General features: G+C 40.9%; 2 protein-coding genes across 4 annotated transcripts; one reads left to right on the top strand and one right to left on the bottom strand.

Moving 5' to 3' along the window:
• Positions 1 to 1998: 1998 nt before the first annotated feature.
• On the top strand, positions 1999 to 7114 carry LOC133709430 (RNA-binding motif protein 25). 3 transcript variants are annotated; one of them, XM_062135169.1, is made up of 9 exons: positions 2414 to 2554; positions 2949 to 3029; positions 3173 to 3265; positions 3922 to 4178; positions 4280 to 4432; positions 4573 to 4981; positions 5127 to 5810; positions 5920 to 6509; positions 6604 to 7114. In XM_062135169.1, the coding sequence occupies exons 4-9, from the start codon at positions 3954 to 3956 to the stop codon at positions 6853 to 6855; spliced, it is 2313 nt and encodes a 770-aa protein (XP_061991153.1). In that variant the 5' UTR covers positions 2414 to 2554; positions 2949 to 3029; positions 3173 to 3265; positions 3922 to 3953; the 3' UTR covers positions 6856 to 7114. The 3 variants fall into 3 exon arrangements, with proteins under 3 accessions (XP_061991151.1, XP_061991153.1, XP_061991152.1); XM_062135168.1 differs by having other exon boundaries at positions 3173 to 4178; XM_062135167.1 differs by lacking the exons at positions 2949 to 3029; positions 3173 to 3265 and having other exon boundaries at positions 1999 to 2554.
• Positions 7115 to 8098: 984 nt separating this feature from the next.
• Positions 8099 to 9904, bottom strand: LOC133709432 (equilibrative nucleotide transporter 1). The gene is made up of 2 exons (XM_062135170.1): positions 9206 to 9904; positions 8099 to 9010 (listed from the first exon to the last, which is right to left on the bottom strand). Exons 1-2 carry the CDS (start codon positions 9759 to 9761, stop codon positions 8280 to 8282), a joined length of 1287 nt encoding a protein of 428 aa, XP_061991154.1. The 5' UTR covers positions 9762 to 9904; the 3' UTR covers positions 8099 to 8279.
• Between the last annotated feature and the right edge of the window lie 987 nt (positions 9905 to 10891).

The following is a 10891-nucleotide window of genomic DNA, read 5'->3' as shown; positions in this document are numbered from 1 at the left end:
TTGTTAGGGAAAGTTCCAATTTACCCTTATCGTCTTTATCATCTCCCTGCTTGACTTCCCCCTTTCCCCTTTTCTTGTAAACCCTTGTCCCCTTTAATCAGAGGGTCGAAAGCATAGCAATGTGGGTCAGAGAAACCAGAGCCAGAAGAGAAAGCTGAGAAGCAGCCATGAGAGCCTTTATGGTTGTGTATTCTATATGAGTATGTGATTTTATTTTTTTTTCGTCTGATATATGGGTATATATGTGAACTCCGTAAAGGATTGAAGATTTTGGGAGGTTTACTGGAGGAGGGTTTACATGATTAGGGAGAGATTGAGTGTGTGAAAATGGAGGTGTGGAAGAGATAAGAAAGAGAGGAGAAGAGGCCAACGGGTCACGCACAAAAGCACAGTGGTGGTGAGCTGCAACCACTCTTGTGACAACCCAGAAAATCTCATCAATCAAAGAAATGGTTATGGTCTCAATCAATACCAGAATCTAAAAGTCCTAGTTTTTTCTTTTTTCTTTTATCAAGAATGAACTTCACTAATGAAGATTCAATGAAGACGTGTTCTGTTATCCTTCAACCATTCCCAAACAGGGAGAAGGTGAGAAAATCACACCCAAACAAAAATTAATCTATTATATCACGAGGAATGCACCGGTGCAACCCACTTGTTCAAGAGCTAGCTCAAAGAATCAAAAGGATAAACTTTTTAGCAAGCACAAGCAAAAACCCCATAATCGCAGCTGGGTAGCAGAACTATCTTCATCGGCATATTTTACCCCCTCTGTTCCTAAACTTGATGAAGACCTCAACAAGCCGAATCCCCACTATTCTTCTAGATTCTCTACACAATTGTCATTACATGGCCGGTTTTTATGACATAACAAAGATTGCCTCCTAAAGCTGCATAAAGATTAAGCAACCTCCTTCTTCACTCTGTCAGATTATTGTGGCTTCAAGTTTTCTGCAACTGGATGTGATAACTAAATAGGAGTAGAGTATGTAGAGAACCAGATGCGAAGAAGAAGAGATGGAGAAGCTAGAGGGCTAATTGTGGAAATAAAAATATTAAAATGGAAGTGGGAGTGTGGTTTACAAAAAGGGGAGTGCAAATTTCACTCACCTTATTAATAATGACCAAATAGGAAAGAAAATAAAATTTTCTCAAACAAACAATCCACCATTAATAGCCCTACTATCTATGTACGAAGTCATGGGTTCGAGTCACCATGGGGGTAGGAGTGAAATCTTTTGATCCTTTTTTTTTGCAAAGAAAAAAAAGCCCCTTCATTCGTATTACCCTCGTAAAGGTGTGAAAAAGTGCGCAGAGGCGCGAAATTGTGATACTGCACATACTTAAACTACAGGTTAGTTTGTTGCGAAACTAATAACGATCGTTTATAATTCTCCGTTGAGTAATACAACTCTCTAATCGGTAACTCAATTATTAATAATGACCAAGTAGGAAAGAAAAGAAAATTTCTCGAACAAACAATCCACCATCAATGGCCCCTTCATTTGTATTACCCTCGTAAAGGCGCGAAAAGGTACGCAAAGGCGCGAAATTGTGATACCGCACATATAAGTTAGTATGGCGTGAAACTAACAACGGTCTTTTAAAATTATTCGTTGAGTAATACATTGGAATGCCAAAAAAGTGAGACAAAAGTATTTGAACAAGGACTGAAACTCGAGCATCCCACCATTCACTACCAAAAACCTCAACAAAAATGACTACAAAACGCTACCGTTACTCATTAGAGATTTCTTAACCCAATCACTTTACCAACCGACATTTAAACACTTAAATCTTCGATTATTTTCCGAATTCCCGAACGAGTCCGTGTATTATGAAGTATTTACCTAAGTACCAAAGTAGAAAAACAATAGCGGCACCAAGGTTAGAATTTCGACCAATCAAAAAGCGCCACGCATCATCATTAACCAAACAAATTGTACTTGTCACGAATCACGTTCTAAACTCCCACCCCCCCCAGTCCCTAAACTACATAAACTCTCGCTCTCTCTCTCTCTCTCTCTCTCTCTCTCTTAGGGCACCAAATCATAAACTGGATTTGAATTCACCCCCAAACTCCTTCACTCCTCAATAACCATGGCCGACGATCCTCCTACTCCGGCGACGCAAGACCCGAATCCCCAATCCAAACAACCCGATCCCCCACCCGCTTCTACACCACCACCACCGCAACCGCAACCGCAACCATCATCCACCCCAATCCAATTAAACCCCAACCCCAATCCAAACAATCCGCCTCTAGTTTCTCTGCCGCCGCCGCCGCCGCAGCCGTCGGTCTCTTACGCCCCGCAACCGCTCTCCACCGCCTTCGCCGTTCCTCCGGCCGCGCCATCTTTCCGGCCGGTTCCTCAGTTCTCTCCATTACCGAATTATCAAACTCCCGGCGTCCCTCCGCCGGGTGTCAGCTCCGGGGCTCCGTTGCCGGTGCCGCAACATATGATGCATTATCAGATGCAACAGCCGATGAGACCCTACGCGCCAATGCCGAATGGCTACTCAGCTCCGCCGCAGGGCACCATTCCTCCGCCTGGTGGGTTTTTGCTTCTCTCTTCATATATATAAATATTTTATCAATTTAGCTATCTTTTTTGCCATCTCATTGTCGATTTTCGTTTTGAATGTTGGTTTTGGTGATGGTAATGTAATTGCTGGGTGTTATTTTTGCTATGTGTTTCCACGTTTAAGAAACTTAGGGTTACAGCAATCTAATCTTGCTTGAATTTACCAAAGTGAAGTCCTTTACAGTCGGACTAAGCTGAAAAGAACTAAAGAAGTAATCTTTTGTAGCATCTAATTGATGGATAGAGAGTAAAATAAAGATTAATGGGATAATGTACTGGGAAGTGTTTCTTAGAGCAGAATTAGAGTGCGGAGTTTGTTAAAAAAACTTAAGGGTATCGATGACAGGATGTTTTCTCCTACAGTGTCTTGATTGAATACGGTGAGAAAGGTTGGAAGGCTTGCTCATAATGCTTTGAGAACTCCCCCCTACAACTCGTTTTTTGGTATGCATATATTTTAAGTTTTATGTTGGCTCAAATTGGTCTTGGAGTTTACAAGTTAAAATGATGTTCCCACTTTGGAACAGTTTACTGTTCAACTTGCCACGCTAAAGTTGTATTATGTCGTGTTTATTTCTTTCTGGTAGTGTTTTAAGGATACTTTCCCTGTCATGGGTCTATGAATTTCCAGAAGCAGACAATGTTTTGCAACTGAGTGCTCATTGGCATTGTTTTATAAGGTATCACAATCCTTCCAATTGCAGTCTCTCTATCCATAGATGTATGCACACATAAATATATGTTATATATCCATCCAGCACCCTTCCTCTTATCTTATTATCTATCAGTCAATCTATCTATCTTTGTATCTAGAAATCTATACATGTGTTTGATTGTTTTCTTTTCTATATGTTGTGCATTTTTGTTGTGTTTGTGTATTTTAAATTTTTTGTTGTTCTCATGCTGCATCAACTGCTGATAAGTTTTTGAGAGACATTAGACTTTCAATGTATTTAATATACATGATCGTCATTCGTACACTTGAGATGTTGGATGTTCATTTTACTTGAATCTCAAAATATGCACTTTGTCGATGGGACTTTCTGAAGACTACCATCGTGCAAGTGGATGCACAAGGTAAGCACAATTTACTCATACATGGTTTATGAACACGATGCTATTTTTTCTTAATCTCTCCTTCAGGGCTGGTGATAGCTGAAATGCCTGTGCTGCCATCTCTAATGTTCTTTTATGTGTGGTAACAAACATCAATTATTATTATCATATATTTTTTTTTTTGTACATATGTTTAGTTTGGGGTATGGTTATCTGGTAGTTTCTGTTATGTCAAACATGCTCTGATGCATTTGCAAGGTATTTGTTTTTGTTTATGTAGGACTTATTCGTTATCCCTCTCCATATCCTACAATGCTTCGACCTGGTTTTCCCTCACGGCCACTGGGAGGAATTGGTTTGCTTCCATCTGTACAGCGCGCTCCTATGCTGGGTATTCCTGGGGTTCGCCCCGTTATGCCTCCTGTTGTTAGGCCAGCTGTTCCTAGTGTTACTCCAGCTGAGAAACCACAAACAACCGTCTATGTTGGCAAGATAGCCCCAACAGTAAACAATGATTTTATGTTATATCTCCTTCAGGTATGTTATCAAACTCTGTGATCTATGTCCTTCTATATCAACTCTATTTATATGTTGGAGCTATTGGTGTGTGGTTTATAATGGTTTTACATTTTGTTAAGTTATGTGGACCTGTCAAGAGTTGGAAGCGTGCTCAAGATCCCACAGATGGGACTCCTAGAGGCTTTGGATTTTGTGATTTTGAATCAGCTGAAGGGGTTCTTCGTGCATTACGCCTTCTGAGTAAATTCAACATCGATGGGCAGGAGCTGGTGGTATGTCATAATTCCTACTTTAGCTATCTTTTTGTTGTTATTGCCATACAACTTTTGAAACCATAACCTGTATATATATTTTTGCATACAATTCAGTCGCTAAATCTCTCAATGTTTGACTCTTGTATAACTATAAACAGTTAAATGTAAATCAAGCAACAAGAGAGTATCTAGAGCGGTTTGTTGAAAAGAAAACTGAAAATTCAAAGAAGCTGAAAGACACTCAAGCTGAGGGAGATGAGAAAGAGGGTGAGAGTAACGTTGATAAGACTGCAGTTCCAAATTCTGTTGTGGATTCAAAGGCGGAGGATAGTAATACAGGGAACAAAGAAAGCAACACTACGAACTTTGGGATTGTGACCGATGAAGACAAGGAAGCTGACAGGGTGGCCATGGAGAAGCTTACAAGCTTGATAGAGGAGAGATTAAAAACAAATCCTCTGCCTCCACCGCCTCCACTTGCTCCTGGTGATCGTACTGGGAATTCAATCTCAGAGCTTCCAGCTAAGTCAAGGGATGGAGACCTTGATGTGGATATAACAAGAAATGGTAAAGTTTCAAACTTTAAATTACTAACATACTGTACATTGTTTGTGCTAGTAATATGTTGAGTACTTGAGAAGAATTGGTATTGTTTATCCCTTTATTAGTGCCAGTTTTGTTCTTGTTTTTAAAGTCATTTTTTTGTTTTCAGATGCTTCTGAAGAAAAAAATGATGAAGAGACAACTAGTGACAACAAAGCTGAAAGTGAGCAGGATAGGCCTGAAACAAGCTCACCTGAGAGGAGTAGAAAGCCTGATAAAAGTAGAGAAAGAGACAGAGAGCGAGATGTGAAACAGGAAAAGGAGCGTGAGATTGAAAGATATGAAAGAGAAACAGAGCGAGAACGGATAAGGAAGGAGAGAGAGCAGAGGAGGAGAATTGAGGACGCAGAACGCAAGTTTGAAGAATGTCTCAAAGATTGGGAGTATAGGGAAAGGGAGAAACAGAAACAGCGGCAATATGAAAAGGAGAGGGAGAAAGAACGGGAACGCAAACGGAAGAAAGATATAATTAATGAAGAAGATGATGAGGAAGAAGATTCTAGAAAAAGGTGGCGCAGGAATGCGTGGGAGGAGAAGAGGAAGAGGAGACAGAGGGAGAAGGAAGATGACTTGGCTGACAGATTAAGAGAAGAGGAAGAAATTGCTGAGGCCAACAGGAGGGCTGATCAGGAAAAGCAGCTACAGCAACTGAGAGATGCACTGAAGGCTTCATCTGACCATTTAGTGGATGGAAGAGAAACGGCAGATTTGGCTGAAGAATCCTGTGTGGAATCGAAAGATATGGCCATTAAACAGGACAATGAGACTGGTTCTGGTCCTGAGAACCATATAGGTATGCAGATTACGTTTAAAGTTAGTTATTACCTTAATCATTCTTTTTTTTCTCCTCTCTCTTAATGTCCTTTTCATTTATACTTATGTGGTTTTGCTTGATGTGATAGGTGATGGGACTCTACAAAATGGTAACACTGGGGATGAATCAGCCAATACATCAGAACCCCAGCAGAGTGGGAGTGCCCCAGCCAAAAAGTTGGGTTTTGGTTTAGTTGGCTCTGGGAAACGTACTTCTGTTCCTTCTGTTTTCAACGAGGAAGATGATGATGCACACAAGGACAAAAAGATGAGGCCCCTGGTCCCTATTGACTATTCAACTGAAGAACTACAGGCTGTCGAACCGGTTGCTTCTGGGCAAGCGCCACCAAATTTGGCTGCAGCTGCAGAATTTGCAAAGCGAATATCAAATGTTGGTTCTAAAGAAGAGAAGCACGATGCAGAGAAGGAGAGAAATAGACGTGCCAATGATAGGTCGAGTCAACGGGACAGGGATAGGAATGATGATGACACTAACCGCACTAGAGATGAGAACAAGGAGAAGACTGTTGACCGTGATACAGACCGGGAACATGGGCGGGATAAACCAAGGACAACAGATAATAAGAAGCTTTTGGACGCAAAACAACTGATTGATATGATTCCAAGGACCAAAGAGGAGTTATTCTCATATGAAATAAATTGGGCTATTTATGAAAAGGTAAGCTCAAACCTATCCCATTTAGAATTTTGGTTTTAATTACTATCCTCATTGTCTTGTGGTTCTCATTACTGTTATGCATTTGTTTTCACAGCATGCACTTCATGAGAGAATGAAACCATGGATTTCAAAGAAGATTACAGAGTTTCTTGGAGAGGAAGAAACCACACTGGTAGATTATATTGTATCTAGTACTCAAGAACATGTGGGAGCAGAACGCATGCTACAGCTGCTTCAATCCATTTTAGACGAGGAAGCTGAAATGTTTGTTCTCAAGATGTGGAGGATGCTCATCTTTGAAATTAAGAAGGTAGAGACAGGCTTACCTTCAAAAACAAGATCATGATGGTCGTCTCATGTAGTCAGTATAATTATTCCATTGACCCCTCCTCTCTCTCTTTCTCAAGGTTAAACCACATTTTTCAAGTCTTTATTGCTTCAAAATGCATTTAGTCCATGAACAAATAAACCCGATTTTGTCTTGTAGCTCACTTGGGTTGTTTGTAGATTCGAATCAATTAGATGTCCTCTTGGTGAATTAGATATCCTGAACTGCATTATATATTTGTGAAACAAAAAGAAAAAGAAGCAATGTTTGATCTTCATTAGCTGTTGGAAAAGATTTATACTGATGATTGGATTATCGAGTACACTGCCATTTTAAGGTTTTTTTTTAAAGACCAATCAAGGAAAGCATGCCATCAAATGAAAGATTACTACAGAGGCCAAGACAAAGTTAGACACTTAACCTAGTTGAAAGTTGAAGCCCGAACATGGACATTGAACTCTTATCATTTGTTATCATCGAAGAAGGGGTGATTCAGATATCGACAACTTTGGTTGTCCTGTTATTGCTTGTGCTAAACGAATTGGGAAAGCTAATGTCCCTCTGACTGAAGCTGTTGCTCTCCGGGAAAGCCTCCTAAAAGCTCAAGAGCTTAACTACACCAACCTGTCGATTGAAGGGGATTCCCAACTGGTCATTCACTGTGTTATTGGGAAGACCAACACTCCTTGGCATCTACAGTCTATCATCCAGGACATCAAACAGCTAGCATCCAACTTCAATTCAGTCGTTGTCACCCACACTTTACGGGAAGCTAATTTTGTGGCAAATGCCCTTGCCTCCATAGGCCATGGATCGGACGAGCTCATTTCTTGGACCAGTCACTTTCCCTCGAGTGTTAATTCAGCTATTAGCTTTGATCTGTTTGGCGCAGGCTGCTCTAGAGGAGCCTCCTTTTAGCTTGTTTTGTTAGTCTTTTCGTATCAAAAAAAAAAAACTTTGCCGATGAAATATAGTTCCTAGATGTAGGAAAGTCTGTAGTTCTATAACTTGGTTCTTGTTTTCTTTGGGTCTGTTTTGGACCCATCCATCCAAAACGAAGTCATTGACACATTTATCAATTTTGACGACGCAACTTCGGTGGCAATTGATCATTTCTGCTGACAAATGTCCAAAAAAGGTTCCTTTTAATTTCAAATTAGATGGGTAATCTTTGCTGCTTGATGGTAGTTTGGCTTAACAGCTAAGTCAGCATAGATATTAGTTGCCCCTCGATAGCATAAGTAAAGCAACATCCAGAATCTCCTAACTCAAAGATCAACCATTTACATTCAATAAAAACAAGAAAATATTGAGTTAACACAGATGTACAGAAGGAGAATAAAAAGTTAAGAAAGTGAAATTAAACTCCCATTCGCAACTGTGTTAGTTATGTGGCACCAACAGTAGGTCCGAGTCTTGAAGATAATACAGTTTGCTTAAGATCAGATGACCCAAAACCAAGATACAAGTGAACCGGCAGCCAAACCCACAACCAAGAACAAGACAATCACAATCCCTGCAGTCTCGGCATGTTGTAATTGGACAACTTTGGGAGCCAAAATCATCAACACACTCGTCAAGTAGCCATTAGTAAGGCCCAAAAGGCAAGTCAGTATTGTCACTGGAATCTCTGTTCTGAAGAATGCCGGGCCGTGCAAGCACCCATAGAACAGAGGAAAGAATAGCAATCTGGCCACTGTGCCGCCAATTGCAACCTTGGAATTTTCAAGGAGATATACTGAAGTCAGAGTCTTGCCAACCAGATCAAACACATTGTAACCAGTAATAAGGATGACCGCGTACCAATCCTTGAGAAGATCAGAGTGCACATCTTCGGTAATATACCCTGGAAATATTGCCAAAGTCACAATGTAGATAAGCAGAACGCCAATACCATACCACTTGACACTCCCAACTACACCCCACAGAGTCGATCTCAACACAGACCCCGTCAGAGGACCTTTCAATTCTTTCTCCTCATTTATAGTCTGAATCTTCAACTCTGCATAGTACTTCATAACCGGAATCCTCGGTGCCACATTGTAGAAAACAATGCATATGACCATAACTACTATCCCCACAGCAAAGTAGAGATTTGCACTTTTCCTCAGTCCCTCACCGGTTTGCGGATATACAGCCTTGGTTAGGATTCTCAAAAACGAAACAAGCACTCCTGTATTTTAAACCACACCCACATTTTAGACCCAAAACTTCCATAAAGTTATAAACTAGAGTCTGTTAGACATCATTAAGCAATTCATTTCATAGCGACCACTTTTGATTATACTTTGATAACAAAATGGAGTAAATCCAACACTTACTTATAGACCGAAAGCAAATTAAGAAAATCAGCTTTGTTTGTTGTTACCTGAACCAGCAGTGCCAGCCACAATGGCCTGCATATACTTCTCAGGCAACTCACCCGCCGCGCCGATCAGCGAGCCTTGGACCAGAGCATCAGCCAGACCCGAAAGCGCAACCGCGGCAACCGTGACGTAAAACCCGGAGTACAACCCGACCCGGCCCTGGATGTAGACCAAGTCCAGCACCGGCACGATGAGCAGCGACACCACAAACAGGGCGAGGCCGACGTTGATCCGGACGTAGGCGTCGGACTTCTGGGCGTAGAAGACGATGATCAGAAGGACGACGAGGCCGACGAGCATGTACGCGACGGAGAATATACGGTCGACGCTGGCGTCGGGGTAGAGGTAGGTGAAGTAATCAACGGCTGTGATGAAAGCGTTCCATGGGAGGAGGTAGCCGAGGCCCAGAGTGAAGTAGATGATGTAGGTCAGATGGAAAGGGTCGTTTGGGACTCTATTGGGTGCGGCGGCGCCGTCGGGGGTGGGGGTGGTGGTGGTGGTGGGGAGGAGGAGACTCGATTCGGAGTTTTCTTCGGGGGTTTTGGCGGCGAAACCCATCGGGAATTGGGTCAAGTTTCTCAATGGGTTTCTACGTTGGATGAGAGTCAGCTAGAAAAGGTGAAAGCTTGAATCTTGGGTTTGGTTTCTGTTGAGATTTTGATGAAGATATTCTGGTGGTGATGGAAGTCTAAAGTCTTGGTGGGAGTGGGCAAAGAGTGAAGCGGTGTCGTTTTGTGGCTGTTGAGCCAATAATAATTGAGTCTAGAGTCTAGAGTGAAGGAGAGGCCAACCAATAAAGTAAAAACATGTGCCTTTTGAAGTTTGAAACTTTGCAGGGATCTGCCCAAATCAGAAGGTTTGGCTTCTTACCTCCACTTGTTCTCTAAAACTCTAAAAGCACTCATTTAGAGAAATTGATTTTTTTTTTTTTATGACATTTAGAGAAATTGTTCGAGTGTATTGACACATAATGTAGATCAGCTTTCACATCCGTTATACTAAGCAAACCCAGCATTCGAACTGGATGTGAGAGTTTCACATCTTTAACGTTCTCGTAAGAGGATCCGGTGCATCTACTGAACCTCTTGTCGTGGCTTATGTACTAATACAATGATAAACTAATAATTCACCATTTAAATGTGGTCCATCGTTACATGAAATTTGTCCACACTAACATAGCGTTGCATTAAATCCATTAACACGAGATCTGTAAATAGATCGAGTTTAGAGCGGATCGACCTAAATTCGAATTTGTTTAGTAACAACAAAATTCAACCCGATCCGATCCGATAATCCGGTGGATCGTTAACAACTTGATCTAAATCCATACTCGGCGAATTAATGGATATTCGATCCACTAGTCCAAACCTTACATATATAAGTAAGAATTGAAACCATGACCTTTACAATGTTAGAATTATAACTTATTAACATGTCACAGCTCACTGATATTATAATGGATATTCTTAGATTTTAAATAATAATACTAATTTTTCTATCATGATACTCCATAAAACTTCAAATGGATGAAAAGCATCACCGAATGTTGAATTAAATAATCAAATTACTCCTTAGAACAATACACTAAGGTGAGTAAAGTATTGTATTCATAAAAAAATAATATTAAATATTTATAAAAATGGACCGGATCATTAACAGATCGGATCAACCTAAATCCATGTTTGATT

The sequence above is a fragment of the Rosa rugosa genome, chromosome 5 (genome assembly GCF_958449725.1).
Source record: "Rosa rugosa chromosome 5, drRosRugo1.1, whole genome shotgun sequence".
Taxonomy (NCBI): domain Eukaryota; kingdom Viridiplantae; phylum Streptophyta; class Magnoliopsida; order Rosales; family Rosaceae; genus Rosa; species Rosa rugosa.
Note: the sequence above shows the minus strand (reverse complement) of the source record. Positions and strands in the feature narration are given on the sequence as shown.

What these genes read in the sequence shown, in the direction of transcription:
- LOC133709430 (XM_062135167.1), top strand. Translation starts at nt 2,101, where the DNA reads ATGGCCGACGATCCTCCTACTCCGGCGACGCAAGACCCGAATCCCCAA. An exon ending in TGTGGATATAACAAGAAATG is followed by an intron (nt 4,982 to 5,126) that starts GTAAAGTTTCAA and finishes TTTTGTTTTCAG; the next exon opens with ATGCTTCTGAAGAAAAAAAT. An exon ending in TGGTCCTGAGAACCATATAG is followed by an intron (nt 5,811 to 5,919) that starts GTATGCAGATTA and finishes TTGATGTGATAG; the next exon opens with GTGATGGGACTCTACAAAAT.
- LOC133709432 (XM_062135170.1), bottom strand. Translation starts at nt 9,761, where the DNA reads ATGGGTTTCGCCGCCAAAACCCCCGAAGAAAACTCCGAATCGAGTCTC. An exon ending in GGCTGGCACTGCTGGTTCAG is followed by an intron (nt 9,011 to 9,205) that starts GTAACAACAAAC and finishes TTTAAAATACAG; the next exon opens with GAGTGCTTGTTTCGTTTTTG.